At 47.3% G+C, this 24,493-nt stretch overlaps 1 protein-coding gene across 2 annotated transcripts in view; it reads right to left on the bottom strand.

The window, feature by feature from the left end:
* Window positions 1–24,493, bottom strand: part of LOC140392956 (hexokinase-1-like) — a 1,204,152-nt gene that overhangs the window by 613,516 nt on the left and 566,143 nt on the right. For both annotated transcript variants that reach the window (XM_072478765.1, XM_072478766.1), the window contains exon 9: window positions 3,688–3,921. In XM_072478765.1, the coding sequence (XP_072334866.1) occupies window positions 3,688–3,921 (234 nt within the window). The remainder of the gene's footprint in view (window positions 1–3,687; window positions 3,922–24,493) is intronic.

Below are 24,493 nucleotides of genomic sequence, written 5' to 3'. Positions count from 1 at the left end.
GCTTAAATGTCCTCATGACACTGACTCCACCACCTCTGCTGGCAGTGCATTCCACACACCCACCACTCTCTGTGTAAAGAACCTACCTCTGACATCTCCCCTATACCTTCCTCCAATCACCTTAAAATTATGTCCCCTCGTGACAGCCATTTCCACCCTGGGGAAAAGTCTCTGGTATCCACTCTATCCATGCCTCTCATCACCTTGTACACCTCTATCAAGTCACCTCTCTGCCTTCTTCACTCCAGTGAGAAAAGCCCTAGCTCCCTCAACCTTTCTTCATAAGACATGCCCTCCAGTCCAGGCAGCATCCTGGTAAACCTCCTCTGTACCCTCTCCAAAGCATCCACATCCTTCCTATAATGAGGCGACCAGAACTGGACACAATATTCCAAATGTGGTCTAACTAGAGTTTTATAAAGCTGCAGCAAAACCTCGCAGCTCTTAAATTCAATCCCCCTGTTAATGAAAGCCAACACACCAGATGCCTTCTTAACAACCCTATCAACCTGGGTGGCAACTTTGAACTTTGTACATGGACACCAAGATCAATCTGTTCCTCCACACTTCCAAGAATCCTGCCTTTAACCCTGTATTCAGAATTCAAATTCGACCTTCCAAAATGAATCACTTCACATTTATCAAGGTTGAACTCCATCTGCCACTTCTCAGCCCAGCTCTGCATCCTGTCAATGTCCTTCTGTAACCTGCAACAACCCTCAACACTATCTACAACTCCACCAACCTTTGTGTCATCAGCAAACATACTAACCCACCCTTCCATTTCCTCATCCAAGTCATTTATAAAAACCACAAAGAGCAGAGGTCTCAGGACAGATCCTTGCGGGACACCACTGGTCACCGACCTCCAGGCAGAATACTTTCTATCCACTACCACTCGCTGTCTTCTTTCGGCCAGCCAATTCTGTATCCAGACAGCCAAATTTCCCTGTATCCCATGCCCCCTAACTTTCTGAATGAGCCTACCATGGGGAACCTTATCGAATGCCTTACTGAAATCCATATGCACCACATCCATTGCCTGACCTTCATTAATGTGTCTCGTCACATCCACAAAGAATTCAATGAGGCTTGTGAGGCCTGACCTGCCCCTCACAAAGCCATGCTGACTATCTTTAATCAAACGATGTTTTTCTAAATAATCATAAATCCTGTCTCTCAGGATCCTTTACAATATTGCTTCACAGCTCCAGGGTCCCAGGTTCGATTCCCAGCTTGGGTCACTGTCTGTGCGAAGTCTGCACGTTCTCCCCGTGTGTACGTGGGTTTCCTCCGCGTGCCCCGGTTTCTTCCCACAGTCCAAAGATGTGCAGGTTAGGTGGATTGGCCATGCTAAATTGCCCTTAGTGTCCAAAATTGCCCTTCGTGTTGGGTGGGGTTACTGGGTTATGGGGATAGGGTGGAGGTGTGGGCTTCGGTAGGGTGCTCTTTCCAAGAGCCGGTGCAGACTCGATGGGCCAAATGGCCTCCTTCTGTACTGTAACTTCTATGATTCTATGATTTTGCTCACCACAGACGTAAGACTGATGGGTCTGTAATTCCCAGGGATTTCCCTATTCACTTTCTTGAACAGGGGAACATTCACCTCCCTCCAATCATCCGGTTACTACTCCACTGGAGAGTGAGGACGCAAAGATCATCGCCAACGTCGCAGCAATCTCCTCCCTCGCTTCCCGTAGGAACCTTGGGTGTATCCCGTCAGGCCCAGGGGACTTATATATCCTGATGCTGTTCTCATGGGCAACAAGGTCCCTCTCTCTAGTGAATACTGAAGCAAAGGATTAATTTAGGGCTTCCCCCATCTCTTCAGACTCTAGGCACAAGTTCCCTCCACTATCCCTGATTGGCCCTACTCTCACTCTGATCATCCTCTTATTTCTCACATAAGTGTAGAACGCCTTGGGGTTTTCCCTAATCCTTCCCACCAGGGCTTTTTTGTGCCCCCTTCTAGCTCTCCTCAGTCCATTTTTGAGTTCCATCCTGGCTACCTTGTAACCCTCTAGAGCCGAGTCAGATCCTTGCTTCCTCAACCTTACGTAAGCTTCCTTCTTCCTCTTGACTAGAAGCTCCACTTCTCTTGTCATCCAAGGCTTCCTCACCTTACAATTCCTTCCTCGTCTCAGTGGGACAAAACTATTCAGCACTCGCAGCAAGTGTTCCTTAAACAATCCCCACATTACTGTTATGCATTTCCCCAAGAACAATTATTCCCACTTTATGTTCCTCAGCTCCTGTCTAATAGCAGTATAATTTCCCCTCCCCCAATTAAATACCTTCCCATACTGTGTGTTCCTATCCCTCTCCATGACTGTGGTAAAGGTCAAGGAGTTGTGATCACTGTCACCGAAATGCTCTCCCACCGAGACATCTGACACCTGGCCTGGTTCGTTGCCGGTCACCAAGTCCAATACGGCCTCCCCCTAGTCGGCCTATCTACATATTGAGTCAGGAATCCTTCCTGTACACACCTGACAAAATCTGCTCCATCCAAACCATTTGCACTAAGAAGGTTCCAGTCAATATTAGGGAAGTTGAAGTCACCCATGACAGCAACTCTGTTCCTTCTGCACTTTTCCAAGATCTGCCGCCCAATCTGTTCCTCTTCCTCTATCTCTCTGCTGCTATTGGGGGGTCTATAGAAAACTCCCAATAAAGTGACTGCTCCTTTCTTGTTTTTGACTTCCACCCATACTGACTCAGTAGACAAACCCTCCTCAACTACCTCCTTTTCTGCAGTTGTGGTGCACTCCCTAATTAACAGTGCTACTCCCCCTCCTCTTTTACCTCCCTCCCTATTCTTCTGAAAACATCTAAACCCCAGAACATCTAACAACCATTCCTGCTCCTGTGAAATCCATGTCTCCGTAATGGCCACAACATCGTAGTTCCAAGTACTGGTCCATGCTCTAAGTTCATCTCCCTTATTCCTGACATTCCTTGCATTGAAACAGACACACTTTAACCCATTCCACTGAGTGCAACTTTGCTCTATCAACTGTCTATCCTTCCTCACAGACTTGCTGCAGTTCAACAGCTACCCTATCCTCTGATCCATAGCTCTGATTCCCATGCCCCTGCCAAACTACTTTAAACCCTCCCGAAGAGCTCTAGCAAACCTCCCACCCAGGATATTGGTGCCCCTCCAGTTTAGGTGCAATTTGTCGTTCATGTATAGGTCCCACCTTCCCCAGAAGATATCCCAATGATCCACATATCTGAAGCCTTCCCTCCTGCACCAGCCCTGTAGCCATGTGTTCAGCTGCACTCGCTCTCTGTTCCTTGCCTCACTTGCACGTGGCACCGGTAGCAATCCTGAGATCACTACTCTGCTTGTACTGCTCTTTAGCTTCCAACCTAACTCCCTAAAATCACTTTTTAGCTCCTCATCCCTTATAAAGATATTTTAATACTGTGTCAGGAATAAAGTTTGTTTTAATATACCATATCCCTATTTTGAGTGAACTCATTCCTCGAGCGAGGTATCCTTTCCTCACAGTCTTACAAAATTAAAATAAAATATTGGTGTTTCTGGGATTGCAATTTACGGCATAGGAAGCCATCCTTGGAGCCAGCAGCTTCCACAAAATCTTTCCCGCCCACTGTGCCACTCTGCAAATAAATGAGAACATTCTAACCTCGGATGTGTAATTCCTGCTTGTTACTTACTGCACATTGCTTCTGTACAGAGTTCCAGTCATCCCCACTGCTGTTCTGAGTCGTTTTACACCCTTATTGGTCTTAATATGCTTCAGAATAACAGCCAGAGTAGCAGCACAAAGAGTGGCCGATCGAAATAGAACTATCTTGCAGATGTGTTTCAAAGCCATACTATCTTCTTCAGAAGCTTCGAGATCCAGTAGCTTCAGCAGATTCATAGAACTTTGTAAACCCGTGTGAAAACTGAAAGATTACACAGGAAAAGCAAAATGTTAGCTTCTGCATAATGTTAACTTCAACATGTTTGTGCGGAGAATGTAACAGAGGGGGTATTGCTCACAAATGTACTTTCAGCCTACCCTTTGGCCTCCATACAACACATGACTGCTACAAGTCACACTTTGCCTAACATCTCTATTGCCTTGCCGAACGCCACAGTAGAAGTGGAAGTGCTGGATGGGATAGGACGCACAACCTACACTGATGTTTATTCCTGGTGAGTTCTCCCAGTGAGCCAGAGAAGACACAGCCAGCGTGAGACAGAACCAAGAGTGAGTTTGGGAATTTGAATCTAGGTGGGAATTGAATTAAATCAGAAAGGCAGTTCCTTTTAAATTTCAGGAGTTTCAATTAATTTAAATTAAGCTAGAATTGTGCAGTGTAGGTTAACAAGGGATGCCCCACCGACTCACATAACTGGTTGGCAGTTAAGTGTCAGTCACTTAAATCTACCTTGATCTAAAAGCAGGTGGGGGAGGGGAGTCAATTCAGGACAGTTTAAAAAGAGCAACTTATAAACTCACTCCCAGTGAGTTCTCCCAGTGAGCCAGAGAAGACACAGCCGGAGTGAGACACAACCAAGAGTGAGTTTGGAAATTTGAATCTAGGTGGGAATTCGAAGCTGGGTAGGGAGGAAGTGCTTTTTATCCCTGGTAAGTGACTGGTAAGTCGTGTTTCTGTTTTTCTGTTTCTTTTCATTGGTATATTTATTTATTTTTTCTTCGTTGTTTATTTATTTATTTAATTGGGGGGAGGGGGGAATTGTAATTGTTGAAGTTAACCGAAGGTTTAAGACATGGCAGGAGATCTCAGACCCGTGTCATGCTCCTCGTGTGCGATGTGGGAGCTTAGGGACACGTCCACTGTCCCTGGCTCCTTCACGTGCAAGAAGTGTGTCCAGTTGCATCTCCTGTTAGACCGCTTGATGGCTCTGGAGCTGCGGTTGGACTCACTTTGGAGCATCCGCGATGCTGAGGACGTCGTGGATAGCACGTTTAGCGAGTTGGTCACACCGCAGGTGAAAGGTACTGAGGGAGATAGAAAGACAGAGCAAGAGTAGGAAGGCAGTGCAGGTGTCCTCTGCGGTCATCTCCCTGCAAAACAGATATACCGCTTTGGATACTGTTGGGGGAGATGGCTCACCAGGGGAAGGCAGCAGCAGCCAGGTTCATGGCACCATGGCTGGCCCTGCTGCGCAGCTGGGCAGGAAGAAGAATGGCAGGACTATAGTGACAGGGGACTCAATTGTAAGGGGAAGAGACAGGCGGTTCTGCGGATGCAATCGAGACTCCAGGATGATATGTTGCCTCCCTGGTGCAAGGGACAAGGATGTCTTGGAGCGGCTGCAGGACATTCTGGGGGATGGGGGGGAGGGGGGGGGGGTGAACAGCCAGATGTCGTGGTGCACCTAGGCACCAACGATACAGGTAAAAAATGGGACGAGGTCCTACAAGCTGAATTTAGGGAGTTAGGTGTTAAACTAAAAAGTAGGACCTCAAAGGTAATAATCTCAGGATTGCTACCAGTGCCACGAGCTAGTCAGAGTAGGAATGTCAGGATAGAGAGGATGAATGCGTGGCTCGAGAGATGGTGCAAGAGGGAGGGATTCAAATTCCTGGGACATTGGAACCAGTTCTGGGGGAGGTGGGACCAGTACAAACTGGACGGTCTGCATCTGGGCAGGACTGGAACCGATGTCCAAGGGGGGGTGTTTGCTCGAGCTGTTGGGGAGAGTTTAAACTAATGTGGCAGGGGGATGGGAACCGATGCAGGAAGTTGGAAGGTAGTAAAACAAGGACAGAAACAAAAGGCAGTAAGGGGGAAAGTGTAAGGCAGAGAAGCCATAGTCAAAAATCAAAAAAGGCGACAGTACAAGGTACAGTGACTGAGGGGAGCTCAGTGAATAGGCCCAGTAATACTAAAAGGAATAAAGCGGGAAGTGAAAACATTAATGGTAAGCGATGCGGCAGGTTCATTTCATTTCATTTCAGGTTGTTACATGAAGATATGGGTTCAACGACAAGAAAAATTAGGAGAAAGGTTAAGAGGAAATATAACTTAGGAGAGGTTACTGATCGAGGTGTTAAGATTCAGAGCAGAGGTAAAAAAGCCAACATAAGTGTACTTTACCTGAATGCCCGTAGTATTCGGAATAAGGTAAATGAGTTGATGGCGCAAATCATCGTGAATGACTATGATTTAGTGGCCATTACTGAAACATGGTTAAAGGATGGTCACGACTGGGAGTCAAATATCCGAGGGTATCAAACTATTCGGAAAGACAGAGTGGATGGTAAGGGAAGTGGTGTAGCTCTGTTAATTAAAGATGACATCCGGGCAATAGTAAGGGATGGCATCAGTGCTATGGAGGATAAGGTTGAATCCATTTGGGTGGAAATCAGGAATAGTAAGGCGAAAAAGTCACTGATAGGAGTAGTCTATAGGCCACCAAATAGTAACATTATGGTGGGGCAGGCAATAAACAAAGAAATAACTGATGCATGTAGAAATGGTACAGCAGTTATCATGGGGGATTTTAATCTACATGTTGATTGGTTTAACCAGGTCGGTCAAGGCAGCCTTGAGGAGGGGTTTATAGAATGTATCCGCGATAGTTTCCTAGAACAGTATGTAATGGAACCTACGAGGGAACAAGCGGTCCTAGATCTGGTCCTGTGTAATGAGACAGGATTGATTCAGGATCTCATAGTTAGGGATCCTCTCAGAAGGAGCGATCACAATATGGTGGAATTTAAAATACAGATGGAGGGTGAGAAGGGAAAGTCAAACACTAGTGTTTTGTGCTTAAACAAAGGAGATTACAATGGGATGAGAGAAGAACTAGCTAAGGTAGACTGGAGCAAATTTTATGGTGAAACAGTTGAGGAACAGTGGAGAACCTTCCAAGCGATTTTTCACAGTGCTCAGCAAAGGGTTATACCAACAAAAAGGAAGGGCGGTAGAAGGAGGGTAAATCGACCATGGATATCTAACGAAATAAGGGAGAGTATCAAATTGAAGGAAAAAACATACAAAGTACCAAAGATTAGTGGGAGACTCGAGGACTGGGAAATCTTTAGGGGGCAACAGAAAGCTACTAAAAAAGCTATAAAGAAGAGTAAGATAGATTATGAGAGTAAACTTGCTCAGAATATAAAAACAGATAGTAAAAGTTTCTACAAATATATAAAACAAAAAAGAGTGGCTAAGGTAAATATTGGTCCTTTAGAGGATGAGAAGGGAGATTTAATAATGGGGGATGAGGAAATGGCTGAGGAACTGAACAGGTTTTTGGGTCGGTCTTCACAGTGGAAGACACAAATAACATGCCAATGACTGATAGAAATGAGGCTATGACAAGTGAGGACCTTGAGAGGATTGTTATCACTAAGGAGGTAGTGATGGGCAAGCTAATGGGGCTAAAGGTGGACAGGTCTCCTGGCCCTGATGGAATGCATCCCAGAGTGCTAAAAGAGATGGTTAGGGAAATTGCAAATGCACTGGTGATAATTTACCAAAATTCACTAGACTCTGGGGTGGTCCCAGTGGATTGTAAATTAGCAAACGTGACACCACTGTTTAAAAAAGGAGGTAGGCAGAAAGCGGGTAATTATAGGCCAGTGAGCTTAACTTTGGTAGTAGGGCAGCATGGGTTCACAAAGGGCAGGTCGTGCCTAACTAATTTAGTGGAATTTTTTGAGGACATTTCCAGTGCGGTAGATAATGGGGAGCCAATGGATGTGGTATATCTGGATTTCCAGAAAGCCTTTGACAAGGTGCCACACAAAAGGTTGTTGCACAAGATAAAGATGCATGGCATTAAGGGGAAAGTATTAGCATGGATAGAGGATTGGTTAATTAATAGAAAGCAAAGAGTGGGGATTAATGGGTGTTTCTCTGGTTGGCAAGCAGTAGCTAGTGGTGTCCCTCAGGGATCAGTGTTGGGCCCACAATTGTTCACAATTTCCATAGATGATTTGGAGTTGGGGACCAAGGGCAGTGTGTCCAAGTTTGCAGACGACTCTAAGATGAGTGGTAAAGCAAAAAGTGCAGAGGATACTGGAAGTCTGCAGAGGGATTTGGATAGGCTAAGTGAATGGGCTAGGGTCTGGCAGATGGAATACAATGTTGACAAATGTGAGGTTATCCATCTTGGTAGGAATAACAGCAAAAGGGATTATTATTTAAATGATAAAATATTAAAACATACTGCTGTGCACACGAGGGTGTGCTAGGGCATGAGTCGCAAAAAGTTGGTTTACAGGTGCAACAGGTGATTAAGAAGGCAAATGGAATTTTGTCCTTCATTGCTAGAGGGATGGAGTTTAAGACTAGGGAGGTTATGCTGCAATTGTATAAGGTGTTAGTGAGGCCACACCTGGAGTTTTGTGTTCAGTTTTGGTCTCCTTACGTGAGAAAGGACGTACTGGCACTGGAGGGTGTGCAGAGGAGATTCACTAGGTTAATCCCAGAGCTGAAGGGGTTGGATTATGAGGAGAGGTTGAGTAGACTGGGACTGTACTTGTTGGAATTTAGAAGGATGAATCTTATCGAAACATATAAAATTATGAAGGGACTAGATAGGATAGATGCGGGCAGGTTGTTTCCACTGGCGGGTGAAAGCAGAACTAGGGGGCATAGCCTCAAAATAAGGGGAAGTAGATTTAGGACTGAGTTTAGGAGGAACTTCTTCACCCAAAGGGTTGTGAATCTATGGAATTCCTTGCCCAGTGAAGCAATAGAGGGTCCTTCATTCAATGTTTTTAAGATAAAGATAGATAGTTTTTTGAAGAATGAAGGGATTAAGGGTTATGGTTTTCAGGCCGGAACGTGGAGCTGAGTCCACAAAAGATCAGCCATGATCTCATTGAATGGCGGAGCAGGCTCGAGGGGCCAGATGGCCTCCTCCTGCTCCTAGTTCTTATGTTCTTATAACGTTGTGTAATTTCAAGAAGAGATAAGATTTGGCTTTTGGGGCTAAAGTTACCGGGTGTGTGAGTTATCTCAGGCCTATTTAAGAAAGCGATTTGAAACTCACCCAGTGAGACAGAGAAAACACAACCAGGGCTGGATTCTCCATTCCGCCGTGCCAGTTTTCTGGTTCAGCAGGCCGGCGGAATGCTCCGTTTTACCGGCTGTTGAATGGGGTTTCCCATTACGGGGCAGCCCCATGCCGTTGGGAAACCCCCAGGCAAAACGGAGCATCCTGATGGCGGAGAATCCAGCCCCACATTGAAGAGTGAGTTGGGGAATTTGAAGGCAGGTGGAAATTCGAGGCTGGGTGGGAGGAGGTGCCTTTTATCCCTTGATTTGTTGCACAAATTTTCAGGGAGTGGCCTTGCCCTGCTGCAGGTGAATACAAGGGAGAGTGGTGAGTAGCAGTTAAGGCAGGTAAGTCCTCCACATCGGGAACGGAACTGAGCAGGAACTGAGTGCAGTCTGAGAAGGTAAGTGGTATTTGTGCCTGTGACTCTCTGTGTCTCTGTGCTTCAAATTTCTTTGGGGGGGACAGGACTGAGAGGTGATGTCACAGTAAAGCTGTGACCTGATTGGTTGGTGGGAAATCTGTGTAATTTTGAAATAAAAACATTGAAAAAAACAATTAAAACAAATTACTTAACTAGGTCGAAGAATAACTAAACCTGAAAGCAGAGATTAGTATTTAGTATTTAATTTTATAGTAAAAATCCAGCACCAGGCACCATATAGTTAATCGTTATTTAATCTAATAACAATATAAGTATTTGATACACGGATCAATAACTCCCGAAGCGAGATTGTAGGACAATTGAAGGCTTTATTGTACTAGATGTTTCCCCCAGCAGCGCAGGTACAGAATGCAGCAGCTCGGGAAACACAGACTCTTACACTCCGCCTTTCTGGGCGGAACCAGCAGGCAGGCTCCGCCAATGATCTTACAGTATCAAATACCTCCAACACCAATGATCTTACAGTATCAGGTACCTCCAACCTAGGTACCGTAATACCCCTAATACAGACGACCACATTCCGGCGGGGGTGGTGGAGGTTATGGCAGTACCCGTCGGTGGTAGTGTTTTGCCTCTTTAGATGTCACACAAATTATTTACAGGTATTTATTTACAGATACATTTCATAATGAAGCTATTAGTCGATCGGGGGCCTTGGTCGTCCTCTGTGATCGTCGCAGTCTCGGCGATGATGCAGGCGCCGGCTCGGGCATCCGTGACTCTGGGAGCGTGGTGTCTTCAGCTTCAGCGCCCTTGGGTGGGACCAGTGGGAGGACCGATCACCCTGGGAAGGGGGCAGCCGTGGGGTGTGCCGGTGGGAGGGTGGGTGGGGTTGGTGAGGAGGGTGTTGGTGGGGATCCCGCGGGCGCCAGGTCCCAGAGGGAGACCGTATCCTGTTGGCCGTCGGGGTACGCCACATAGGCGTACTGGGGGTTAGCATGAAGGAGGTGTACCCTCTCGACCAATGGGTCCGACTTGTGCGCCCGCACGCGTTTGCGGAGCAGAATGGGTCCAGGAGCTGCCAGCCAGGTTGGGAGCGAGGTCCCGGAGGAGGACTTCCTAGGGAAGACAAGGAGACGTTCATGAGGTGTTTCGTTGGTCGTGGTACACAGTAGTGATCGAATGGAGTGGAGTGCATCGGGGAGGACCTCCTGCCAGCGGGAGACTGGAAGATTCCTGGACCATAGGGCCAGTAGGACGGTCTTCCAGACCTTTCCGTTCTCCCTCTCCACCTGCCCGTTTCCACGGGGGTTATAACTGGTTTCCTCCTTGAGGCAGTCCCCTTGCTGAGCCGGAATTGACGCAGCTCGTTGCTCATGAAGGAGGATCCCCTATCGCTGTGGACGTAGGCGGGGAAACCGAACAGGGTAAAGATGCTGTGGAAGGCTTTAATGATGGTGGCAGCGGTCATGTCGGGACAGGGGATGGCGAACGGGAACTGGGAGTACTCGTCAATCACGTTCAAGAAGTATGTGTTGCGGTCGGTGGAGGGGAGGGGTCCTTTGAAGTCCATGCTGAGGCGCTCAAAGGGACGAGAAGCCTTCACCGGGTGCACTTTCTCTGGCCGGTAGAAGTGCGGCTTGCACTCCGCGCAGATTTGGCAGTTCCTGGTGACGGTCCTGACCTCCTCGATGGAGTAGGGCAGGTTGCGGGTTTTGATAGTCCACTTGTGCGGTGGCACACGGGATAGGGCATCAGGAGGCTCGTTGAGCTTCCCTGGACAATACAAGATCTCGTAGTTGTAGGTGGAGAGCTCGATCCTCCACTGTAAGATCTTATCGTTCTTTACCTTGCCCCGCTGTGCATTATCGAACATGAAAGCTACCGACCCTTGGTTAGTGAGGAGCGTGAATCTCCTGCCAGCCAGGTAGTGCCTCCAATGCCGCACAGCTTCTACTATGGCTTGGGCCTCATTTCCAACGGAGGAATGACGGATTTCGGAGGCATGGAGGGTGCCCGCCTGGTTGAGGGTGGCCGCCAGAGCTACGTCGGATGCGTCGCTCTCGACCTGGAAGGGAAGGGACTCATCGATTGCGTGCATCATTGCCTTTGCGATGCCTGCCTTTATGCGACTGAAGGCCTGGTGGGCCTCTGCCGACAGGGGGAAACCCGTGGATTGGATTAGTGGGCAGGCCTTGTCCGCATAATTGGGGACCCACTGGGCGTAATATGAGAGAAACCCCAGGCAACGTTTCAGGGCCGTGGAGCAGTGGAGGAGGGGGAACACCATGAGGGGGCGCATGCATTCGCGATCGGGGCCTATGACTCCATCGTGCACTACGTAGCCAAGGATGGCTAGACGATCGGTGCTGAATACGCATTTTTCCTTGTTATAGGTCAGGTTAAGGAGATTGGCGGTATGGAGGAATTTGCGGAGGTTGGTGTCGTGGTCCTGCTGGTCGTGGCCGCAGATGGTGACGTTGTCGAGGTACGGAAACATGGCCCGCAAACCGTACCGGTGAACCATTCGGTCCATCTCCTGTTGGAAGACCGAGACCCCATTTGTGACACCGAAGGGAACCCTTAGGAAGTGGTAGAGCCGCCCATCTGCTTCAAATGCAATGTACTTGTGGTCGTCTGGGTGAATGGGGAGCTGGTGGTAGGCGGATTTGAGGTCCCCCATGAAAAAGACCTTGTACTGTGCAATCTGAAGGGTAGGTCATGCCTCACAAACCTTATTGAGTTCTTTGAGAAGGTGACTGAACAGGTAGACGAGGGTAGAGCAGTTGATGTGGTGTATATGGATTTCAGCAAAGCGTTTGATAAGGTTCCCCACGGTAGGCTATTGCAAAAAATACGGAGGCTGGGGATTGAGGGTGATTTAGAGATGTGGATCAGAAATTGGCTAGCTGAAAGAAGACAGAGGGTGGTGGTTGATGGGAAATGTTCAGAATGGAGTACAGTCACAAGTGGAGTACCACAAGGATCTGTTCTGGGGCCATTGCTGTTTGTCATTTTTATCAATGACCTAGAGGAAGGCGCAGAAGGGTGGGTGAGTAAATTTGCAGACGATGCTAAAGTCGGTGGTGTTGTCGATAGTGTGGAAGGATGTAGCAGGTTACAGAGGGATATTGATAAGCTGCAGGGCTGGGCTGAGAGGTGGCAAATGGAGTTTAATGTGGAGAAGTGTGAGGTGATTCACTTTGGAAGGAATAACAGGAATGCGGAATATTTGGCTAATGGTAAAGTTCTTGAAAGTGTGGATGAGCAGAGGGATCTAGGTGTCCATGTACATAGATCCCTGAAAGTTGCCACCCAGGTTGATAGGGTTGTGAAGAAGGCCTATGGAGTGTTGGCCTTTATTGGTAGAGGGATTGAGTTCCGGGGTCGGGAGGTCATGTTGCAGCTGTACAGAACTCTGGTACGGCCGCATTTGGAGTATTGCGTACAGTTCTGGTCACCGCATTATAGGAAGGACGTGGAGGCTTTGGAACGGGTGCAGTGGAGATTTACCAGGATGTTGCCTGGTATGGAGGGAAAATCTTATGAGGAAAGGCTGATGGACTTGAGGTTGTTTTCGTTGGAGAGAAGAAGGTTAAGAGGAGACTTAATAGAGGCATACAAAATGATCAGGGGGTTGGATAGGGTGGACAGTGAGAGCCTTCTCCCGCGGATGGATATGGCTGGCACGAGGGGACATAACTTTAAACTGAGGGGCAATAGATATAGGACAGAGGTCAGAGGTAGGTTCTTTACGCAAAGAGTAGTGAGGCCGTGGAATGCCCTACCTGCTACAGTAGTGAACTCGCCAACATTGAGGGCATTTAAAAGTTTATTGGATAAACATATGGATGATAATGGCATAGTGTAGGTTAGATGGCTTTTGTTTCGTTGCAACATCGTGGGCCGAAGGGCCTGTACTGCGCTGTATTGTTCTATGTTCTATGTTCTATGATTGACCAAATCAGATATGCAGGGGAGAGGGTACGCGTCGAGCTGCGTATACCTGTTGATGGTCTGACTGTAATCGATGACCATCCTGTGCTTCTCCCCGGTCTTTACAACCACCACTTGAGCTCTCCAGGGGCTGTTGCTAGCCTCGATAATACCTTCCTTCAGTAACCACTGGACTTCTGACCTGATGAAGGTCCGGTCCTGGGCACTGTACCATCTGCTCCTGGTGGCGACGGGTTTGCAATCGGGGGTGAGGTTTGAAAACAGGGAAGGTGGGTCGACCTTGAGGGTCGCGAGGCTGCAGACAGTGAGAGGGGGTATAGGGCCGACGAATTTAAAAGCTAAGCTCTGGAGCTTACATTGGAAGTCCAATCCCAGGAGTGTGGCAGCGCAGAGGTGAGGGAGGACGTAGAGTCGGAAATTGTTAAACTCTCTTCCCTGGACTGTGAGGTTAGCTATGCAGTACCCCTTGATCTCTACAGAGTGAGACCCGGAGGACAGGGAGGTTTTCTGGTTAACTGGGTGTATAGTGAGGGAGCAGTGCCTTACCTTATTGGGGTGTATAAAGCTCTTGGTGCTCCCGGAGTCGATCAGGCAGAATCCGTTGATGAGTACAGTCGTCGTAGCGGTCGAAAGAGTTCGGGGCCGAGACTGGTCCAGTGTCACCGAGGCGATCGCAACAGAAGCTGATGGATCTCCTCGGGCGGTGTGCGGTCAACCGAATCGGGGTCTTGAGACTCCAGCCAAGATGGCGGCGTTCACGGGTCGCACATGGCCGGGGGTGGGCAAGGTGGCGGCGCCCATGAATCGCATGTGGTCTCTGGGGGACAAGATGGCGGCGCCTGGGGTCCACACGTGGCTCGCGGGATCAAAAATGGCGGCGCCCACGGGCCGCACGTGGCCTGCGAGGAGGGAATTGCGGCAGCCCCGGTTCACCTGCAGAGACGGAGACGACCGCCCGGGCCTGGCATACCGCCACAAAATGCCCCTTCTTCCCACAGCCCTTGCAAGCTGTGGATCAGGCAGGGCAGCGTTGCTGGGGGTGCTTGGCTTGCCGGCAAAAATAACACCGGGGGCCCCAGGGTTGTCTGTCAGCCACGCGGCACAAGATTGTGGGGGGTTGGAGGATGCGTCGGAATCGGCTGCGGGTGGGGTTCACACTGCCCTTGGGGCTACCGCGCGGTCGGGGACGTACGCTCGGGCGTTGCGGGAGGCTATGTCTAAGAAGCTTGCGAGTGCCCGTGCCTCCTTGAGACCCAGCATCTCCTTTTCCAGCAGCCGCTGGCGGATCTGTGAGGACAGCATACCTGCAACGAAGGCATCCCGGATTAAAAGTTTGGTGTGGTCGTTGCTGAAACCTGCGGACAGTCACAGGTCCTACCTAGTATGAGCAGTGGGTGGTAGAATTCATCTAGCGATTCCCCCGGAATTTGTCGTCTTGTAGCTAGAAGATGTTGGGCCTGATTTACTGGGCGAATGTAATGTCCTTTTAACAGGGTCATTGCGGCCTCGAAACCGTCCGCGCCCTCGATGAGCATGCAGATTTCTGGGCTCACCCTTCCGTGGAGAACTTGCAGTTTCTGGTCCTCCGTGGGTGGAGTCGTGGCCGCCTGATGTATCCGTTGAAACATGCCAGCCAATGTTTAAAGGTCGCCGCTGAGTTTGCCGCATGGGGGCTAAGTTGTAGCCACTCCGGCTTGATGCGGAGCTCCATTCTTCAAATCTAGTTCAATAAATTGATGCACGATCAATAACTCCCGAAGCGAGATTGTAGGACAATTGAAGGCTTTATTGAACTAGATGTTTCCCCCAGCAGTGCAGATACAGAATGCAGCATCCAGGGAAACACAGACTCTTATACTCTGCCTTTCTGGGTGGAACCAACAGGCAGGCTCCACCAATGATCTTACAGTATCAGGTACCTTCAACACCAATGATCTTACAGTATCAGGTACCTCCAACCTAGGTACCAAAAAACCCCTAATACAGATGACCACAGTATTTATTTTGAATTAATTAACTAGTGCTTAAATGTCACTCAGAGGGGTGCAGTGCTCTAACTGTGAGATGTGGGAGATCCATGATGCTTCTGGCATTCCAGTCGACTTTACTGAAGGAAATGTAACCAATGGAAGCTCCTCACAGACTACATGGTTCGGTTAGAGCAGCAACTTAGGAGCATGCGTGTAGCGGAAAGCGTCATAGATGGGAGTTATAGAGACATGGTCACAGCCAACGTGCAGGCAGTCAGGTGGATGATCACTAGAAAGGGCAGGCAGACAGTGCAGGAATCCTCTGTGGCTGTCCCCCTCTCTAACAAGTATATTGTTGGATACTATTGGGGGGGATAGCCTATCAGGGGAAAACAACAGCAGCCAGAACAGTGACAACACAACTGGCTCAGCAAGGGAGGGCAAAGTGCAGGAGAGCGATAGTTATAGGGAACTCTTAGTCAGGGGCACGCTTCAGTGGATGTGAAAGAGACTCCAGGATGGTATGTTGCCCCCCTGGTGCCTGGTCAAGGATGTCATGGGTCAGCACGATAGTACAGTGGCTAGCACAGTTGCATCACAGCTCCAGGGTACCAGGTTCAATTCCCGGCTTGGGTCACTGTCTGCGGGGAGTCTGCACTTTCTCCCCGTGTCTGCGTGGGTTTCGTCCGGGTGCTCTGGTTTCCTCCCACAGTCCAAAGATGTGCAGGATTGGCCATGATAAATTGCCCTTAGTGTCCAAAAAGGTTGGGTTGGGTTGGGTGGGATAGGGAGGAAGTGTGGACTTAAGTGGGGTGGTTTTTCCTCGATGGGCCAAATAGCCTCCTTCTGCACTGTAAGTTCTATGTCCTATGTCTCTGAAGGAACACAGGAAATACTGAAGGGGAGGGTGAACAGCCAGAGGTCGTAGTACACAAAGGTACTAATGGCATAGGCAGGAAGAGTGCAGGTCCTGCAGAAGGAGTTCAGGGAGTTAGGCAGTAAGCTAAAAAGCAGGACCTCTATGGTTGTAATCTCAGGATTACTCCCTATGCCACGTGCCAGTGAGGCTAGAAATAAGAGGATAGTACAACTGAATACGTAGCTAAACTGGTAGGAGGGAGGGTTTCAGATTTCTGGACCACTCGGATCTCTTCTGGGGCAGGTTACATCTAAACTGGGGGGGGCACCTATATCCTGGCTGGGAGGCCTGCTAGTCACTCGGGAGGATTTAAACTAGTATGGCAGGGGATGGGAACCAGAATGTGAGCTCAGAAGGTGTAATAACTGAAGGGAAATAGAGAACAAAAATAAGAGAATAGTATCACCCTGTCTACTGAAACACAGTGGTTTGAAGTGTATTTGTTTCAACGCCAGAAGTATAGCGGGTAAGGCAGATTAACTTAGAGCACTTATTAGTACTTGGAATTACGATGCTATGGCTATCACAGGAACATGGTTAAAGGAAGGGCAGGATTGGCAGCTGAACGTTGGATGATATAGATGCTTCAGGAGAGATAGATGGGGATGTAAAAGGGGTGGGGGAGTAGAATTACTGGTTGAGGAGAATATTATAGCCGTACTGCGGCAGGAACAGGAAGGGGTCAATCACAATGTTGGGCATTTATTACAGGCCCCCGCAACTGCCAGCGAGAGATAGAGGAGCATAAAGGTATAGAGATTTTGGATAAGTGGAAAAGTAACAGGGTTGTTGTGGTAGGGGATTTTAACTTCCCCAATATTGACTGGGACTCACTTAGTGTTCGGGGCTTGGATGTGGCAGAGTTTGTAAGGTGTATCTAGTGAGGCTACTTGATGCAATATGTAGATAGTCCAACTAGGGAAGGCGAAGTACCAATGAGCCTCACATTGTTAGTAGGTAAATTATTGGGGGAGAATTCTCAGGAACAGGAATTATACCCATTTGGAAACAAATGGACTCATTAGTGATAGACAGCATGGTTTTTTGAAGGGGAGGTTGTGCTTCACCAACTTAGAACATAGAACATAGAGCGATACAGCGCAGTACAGGCCCTTCGGCTCTCGATGTTGCACTGAAACAAAAGCCATCTAACCTACACTATGCCATTATCATCCATATACTTATCCAATAAACTTTTAAATGCCCTCAATGTTGGCGATTTCACTACTGTTGCCGGTAGGGCATTCCATGGCCTCACCACTCTTTGCGTAAAGAACCTACCTCTGACCTCTGTCCTATATCTATTACCCCTCAGTTTAAAGCTATGTCCCCTGGTGCCAGCCATTTCCATCCGCGGGAGAAGGCTCTTACTGTCCACCCTATCTAACCCCCTGATCATTTTGTATGCCTCTATTAAGTCTCCTCTTAACCTTCTTCTCTCCAACGAAAACAACCTCAAGTCCATCAGCCTTTCCTCATAAGATTTTCCCTCCATACCAGGCAACATCCTGGTAAATCTCCTCTGCACCCGCTCCAAAGCCTCCACGTCCTTCCTATAATGCGGTGACCAGAACTGTACGCAATACTCCAAATGCGGCCGTACCAGAGTTTTGTACAGCTGCAAAATGACCTCCTGACTCCGGAACTCAATCCCTCTACCAATAAAGGCCAACACTCCATAGGCCTTCTTCACAACCCTATCAACCTGGGTGGCAACTTTCAGGGATCTATGTACATGGACACCTAGATCCCTCTGCTCATCCACACTTTACCATTAGCCAAATATTCCGCATTCCTGTTATTCCTTCCAAAGTGAATCACCTCACACTTCTCTACATTAAACTCCATTTGCCACCTCTCAGCCCAGCTCTGCAGCTTATCGATGTCCCTCTGTAACCTGCTACATCCTTCCTCACTGTCGACAACACCACCGACTTTAGTGTCGTCTGCAAATTTACTCACCCACCCTTCTGCGCCTTCCTCTAAGTCATTGATAAAAATGACAAACAGCAACGGCCCCAGAACAGATCCTTGTGGTACGCCACTTGTAACTGAACTCCATTCTGAACACTTCCCATCAACCACCATCCTCTGTCTTCTTTCAGCTAGCCAATTTCTGATCCATATCTCTAAATCACCCTCAATCCCCAGCCTCCGTATTTTCTGCAATAGCCTACCGTGGGGAACCTTATCAAACGCTTTACTGAAATCCATATACACCACATCAACTGCTCTACCCTCGTCTACCTGTTCAGTCACCTTCTCAAAGAACTCAATAAGGTTTGTAAGGCATGACCTACCCTTTACAAAGCCATGCTGACTATCCTTGATCATATTATTCCTATCTAGATGATTATAAATCTTGTCTCTTATAATCCCCTACAAGACTTTACCCACAACAGACGTGAGGCTCACCGGTCTATAGTTGCCGGGGTTGTCTCTGCTCCCCTTTTTGAACAACGGGACCACATTTGCTACCCTCCAGTCCTCTGGCACTATTCCTGTAGCCAATGATGACATAAAAATCAAAGCCAAAGGTCCAGCAATCTCTTCCCTGGCCTCCCAGAGAATCCTAGGATAAATCCCATCAGGCCCTGGGGACTTATCTATTTTCAGCCTGTCCAGAATTGCCAACACCTCTTCCCTACGTACCTCAATGCCATCTATTCTAATAGCCTGGGTCTCAACATTCTCCTCCACAACATTATCTTTTTCCTGAGTGAATACTGACAAAAAATATTCATTTAGTATCTCGCCTATCTCTTCAGACTCCACACACAACTTCCCATCCCTGTCCTTGACTGGTCCTACTCTTACCCTAGTCATTCGCTTATTCCTGACATACCTATAGAAAGCTTTTGGGTTTTCCTTGATCCTACCTGCCAAATACTTCTCATGTCCCCTCCTTGCTAGTCTTAGCTCTCTCTTTAGATCCTTCCTCGCTACCTTGTAACTATCCATCGCCCCAACTGAAACTTCACACCTCATCTTCACATAGGCCTCCTTCTTCCTCTTAACAAGAGATTCCACTTCTTTGGTAAACCACGGTTCCCTCGCTCCCTTCCTCCCTGCCTGACCGGTCCATACTTATCAAGAACACGCAGTAGCTGATCCTTGAACAAGCATCCAGTGTGCCCAACACTTGCAGTCTACCTCTCCAACCTATCCCCCCCAAGTCACGTTTAATGGCATCATAATTGCCCTTCCCCCAGCTATAACTCTTGCCCTGCGGTGTATATTTATCTCTTTCCATCACTAGCGTAAACGTCACCGAATTGTGGTCACTGTCCCCAAAGTGCTCTCCTACCTCCAAATCCAACACCTGGCCAGGTTCATTACCCAAAACCAAATCCAACGTGGCCTCGCCTCTTGTTGGCCTGTCAACATATTGTGTCAGGAAACCCTCAACGACCCATCTAATGTACTCGAACTATATCTTTTCCAGTCAATATTTGGAAAGTTAAAGTCTCCCATAATAACTACCCTGTTACTTTCGCTCTTATCCAGGATCATCCTCGCCATCCTTTCCTCTACATCCCTAGAACTATTTGGAGGCCTATAGAAAACTCCCAACAGGGTGACCTCTCCTTGATCGAGATTTTTGAGGAGGTGACAAAAATGATTGATGAGGGGAGTGCGGTGGATGTTGTTTACATGGACCTTTACATGGCCTTTGACAAGGTGCCTAATGGCAGACTGGTACAAAAGGTGAAGTTACATGGGATCAGAGGTGGTAAGATAGATACAGAAATGGCTCGGTCACAGAAGGCAAAGGGTAGCAGTAGAAGGGTGTTTTTCTGAATGGATGGTTGAAGGTTGTGACTAGTGGTGTTCCACAGGGATCGGTGCTTCGGCCTCTGTTGTTTGGCCTCACATAAGCGATTTGGAGGAAAATATAGCTGGTCTGATTCGTAAGTTCGCGGATGACACCAAGATTGGTACAGTGTCAGATAGTGTTGAGGATTGTCAGAGGATACAGCAGGACATGGATAGGTTGGAGACTTGGGCAGAGAATGGCAAATGGAGTTTAATCCAGACAAATGTGAGGTAATGCATTTTGGTAGGTCTAACATAGAGGGGAAGTATACAGTAAATGGCAAAGCTCTTTGGAATATAGAAAGTCAGAGAGATCTGGGCGTGCAGATCCACAGATCTTTGAAAGTGGCAATATAAGTGGACAAGATAGTCAATAAAGCATACGGAATGCTTGCCTTCATTGGATGGCATTGAGTATAGAAACTAGCAAGTCATGCTACAGTTGTATAGAAGCTTGGTAAGGCCACACTTGGAATATTGCGCACAATTCTGGTCACCACACTACCAGAAGGATGTGGAGGCTTTGGAGAAGGTGCAGAGGAGACTTACCAGGATGTTGCCAGGTCTGGAGGATGTTAGCTATGCGGAGAGGCTGAATACGGACTGTTTAGAAAGACAGAGGTTGAGGGGTGACCTGATAGAGGTCTACAAGATTATATGGGGCATGGATAGAATGGATGGGCAGGCACTCTTTCCCAGGGTGAAGGGGGCAGTCACCATGGGGCATAGGTTTAAGGTCAATGGGGCAAAGCTTAGAGGAGATGTCCGAGGCAGTTTTTTATGCAGATGGTGCTGAGTGCCTGGAATGCGTTGCCAAGGGAGGTTGTGGAAGCGGATCCATTAATGGCATTCAAAAGGCACCTTGACAAACACATGGATACGATGAGTATAGAGGGATACAGTTCAAGGAAGGGTTTTGGCCAAGGATGGTATCATAATCGGTACTGGCTTGGAGGGCCGAGTGGGCCGATTCCTGTCCTTTATTGTTCTTTGTTGATACTGAGGGAAGGTGGGATCAGGGTATTAAACTTAATAATGAATAGCGGAGCAGGCTTGAAGGGTCGAATGGCCTCCTCCTGTTTCTATTTTCTACGTTTCTATAAAATGTCACTGAGAAAGGCATGGATTGTTCCGGGATAATCAGAATGGTTTTATTATGGGAAGGTTGTGTCTTACGAACTTAATAGAATTTTTTGAGGAAGTAACAAGGAGAATTGTTGAGGGTAGTGTACTGTATGTTGTCTACATGGATTTCAATAAAGCATTTGACAAGGTTCCACATGCAGTCAGAGAGATCTAGGTGTACAGGTCCACAGGTCACTGAAAGGGGCAACACACGTGGAGAAGGTGGTCAAAAAGGCATACGGCATGCTTGCCTTCATTGGCCGGGGCATTGAGTAAAAGAATTGGCAAGTCATGTTGCAGCTGTATACAACCTTAGTTCGGCCAAACTTGGAGTATAGTGTTCAATTCTGGTTGCCACACTACCAGAAGGATGTGGAGGGATGTTGCCTGGTATGGAGGGCATTAGCTATGAGGAGAGGCTGAATAAACTTGATTTGTTCTCACTGGAACGAAGGAGGTTGAGGGGCGACCTGATAGAGGTCTACAAAATTATGAGGGGCATAAACAGAGTGGATAGTCAGAGGCTTTTCCCAGGGTAGAGTGGTGGAGTGGACTCGATGGGCCAAATGGCCTTACTTCCACTCCTATGTCTTATGGTCTTATGGTCTTACTCCCATCCTATTCATGTATTTGTCAAGATGCCCCTTAAATGTCACTGTTGTCCCTGCTTCCACCACCTCCTCCGGCAGCGAGTTCCAGGCACCCACTACCCTCTGTAGAAAACCTGCCTTGTACATCTACTCTAAACCTTGCCCCTCGCACCTTAAGCCTATGCCCCCTAGTAATTGACTCCTCTACCCTGGTAGAATTGGGAAAAGTATGTGATGTAATGATTCCAGCAGGGAAAGTAGGTGCTTGGGAGTGAGTTTCGAAGAATGTGGGGGAAGGTCTCCGATGGGAAGTGGGAGAAGGTAATTTCCTGCTTTTAGCCTCATCATGTTGGTGTTGCTGGGCAATGGATTGCCTCCTGCCTGGCCACTGAATTTACATTGATCATTTCAGAGCATGACTTTTGAATTTGTGCAGGTCCTGCCTACTTTTAAATGGGAGCTTTATCCACACACTGTATTGTCACCATTCCTGAGTGTCACAGTGGTCAGGAACACACAAACATTTATTTTTGGAAAGTCAAAGGTCCCAACTGAGAAGTCATAAAGAAACAAAGTTGGACGGACCACCTGAAATCTATTCAAGCACCAGAAACGACAATGGCAAACCCAGCTCTATCAACCCTGCAAAGTTCACCTTATTAACATCTGACGGCTTATAACAAAGTTGGGAGAGCTGTCTCAGACAAGCCAAGCAACAGCCTGACATAGTCATATTCACCGAATTATATCTTACAGATAATGTCCCAGACATCACTATCACCGTCCCTGAGTATGTCCTGTCTCACCGGCAGGACAGACCTGGTGGCGGCACAGTGGTATATCGTCAGTCGGGAGTTGCCCTGGAAGGCCTCAACATCAACTCTGCATCCCATGAAACCTCATGACTTCAGGTTAAACATGGGCAAGGAAATCCCCTGCTGATTACCATGTACCTGCCACCATCAGATGATGAATCAGTACTCCTCCATGTTGAACATCACTTAGAAGAAGCATTGAGATGGCAAGGGCACAGAATATGCTCTGGGTGGTGTCATGGGAGCGTACCTTTAAGAAATTAGTGTTTATAAATGGGTGTGTATATAAGTATCTGTAGTGAGAGTACCTTTAAGAACTGGGTGTTTATTACTGCAATGATGTCAGAGAGTGGGTGGAGCTGGGCTGTCTGTCAGCTTTTTACTCTCGTTTTAGGCTGTTTGCTGCAGGGGGTGTTTTAGTTCCGTTTTCAGAGCTGGATAGCTGCAGTCACAGCCAGAAGGTGTATGAGTTTCTCTCTGTAATCTAAAGACTATAAATCGATCCTGGTGATTTAAAACTGATAACAGTAGTGACTTTAACCTGATGTGCTTCTGGTAAAAGGTTTTTAAGTCTTATGGATGTTAAAAGGAAAGCTTAAAGGATTTTTTAGTGTTGTATTCTTCGGGGGTTGTATTTGAATTAATGGTTGCCAAGATGTTCACTGTATGTTTTAAAAAGGTTAACTTGAGTTCATAGAATAAACATTGTTTTGCTTTAAAAAATACTTTTCTTTTTCTGCTCTACCACACCTGTAGAGTGGGCTGTGTGCTCCCTATACCACAATCTATTAAAAGTTGTGGGTCAGGTGAACTCCATGATACACTTTGGGGTTCTCTAAACCCAGGCCCATAACAAATTGGGGGCTCGAGGGGGATAAAAGTATTTCTATTGGATTGGCTTTGTGAACTTAAAGACAGTAAGAGGTGAGCATATTGTGGGTGCTTTTCAGGTGTGGTATTTTAGTTTAAGTAGGGAGTGTGTTGGGGACAATGGCTCTTTCAGAGGCTCAGAAGTTTTTGGGGGTGGAATCGGTCACACGCAGTATCTTACAGACAGAGACTAAAAGTAGACTGTTAGATTGGGCAAAAACATTGTACCTGACAAAATGTGAAAAGATTAGGTCATTATGGCGGTGGCTAAGCATTTAAAGTTGCCTGAGATACAGTTTTACTCATTGGAAATGGCAAAAATTCAGTTACAAATTAAACACATGGAACATGAGAAAGAATTAAAGCAGCTTGAATATGAAAGAGAGAGAGAGAGGGAAAAGAAAGAGAAAGAGAAAGAGAGAGAGAGGAAAAAGAGAGAGAAGAAAGGAAACAGAAAGAATAGCCTGAGCAGAACAAAAAGAAAGAGAAGGGGAGATACAGATCAGGGAAAAAGATAAAGAGAGAGAGTTTGAACTTCAGAAAATGGCCATGAAACATGACAGTCAGTTAAAATTGGCAGACGTAAAGAAAAACGTACAGTTGGTGGATAGTGATGAGGATAGTGAGAAAGAGCGTCATAGTCGAAGGCTTGGTGGGAATCTATTTAAATATGTCTAAGCAGTGCCAAAGTTTGATGAGAAGGAGGTAGAAGCCTTTTTCATTTCATTTGAGAAGGTGGCTAAATAAATGAAATGGCCACAGGACATGTAGGTGCATATGAACTAGTGCCTGAAGCCTGCAGACAAAGGTTTAGAAATTTAACGAAAGAATTTGGTGAAACATACATGGAGTTTGAAATGCTCAAACAGAGTAATTTTGATGGGTGGATAACGGTGTTGAAAATAGACCAAACGTATGAAGCTCTCAGAGAAATTATACTTTTGGAGGAGTTTAAAAATTCAATTCCTGATATAGTGAGAACTCATGTGGAAGAACAGACGGTTAAAACTGTGAGGTTAGCAGCAGAAATGGCAGATGATTATGA

The sequence above is a fragment of the Scyliorhinus torazame genome, chromosome 16 (genome assembly GCF_047496885.1).
Source record: "Scyliorhinus torazame isolate Kashiwa2021f chromosome 16, sScyTor2.1, whole genome shotgun sequence".
In the NCBI taxonomy this organism is placed as follows: Eukaryota; Metazoa; Chordata; class Chondrichthyes; order Carcharhiniformes; family Scyliorhinidae; genus Scyliorhinus; species Scyliorhinus torazame.
This window is presented reverse-complemented; position numbering and strand designations above follow the sequence as displayed.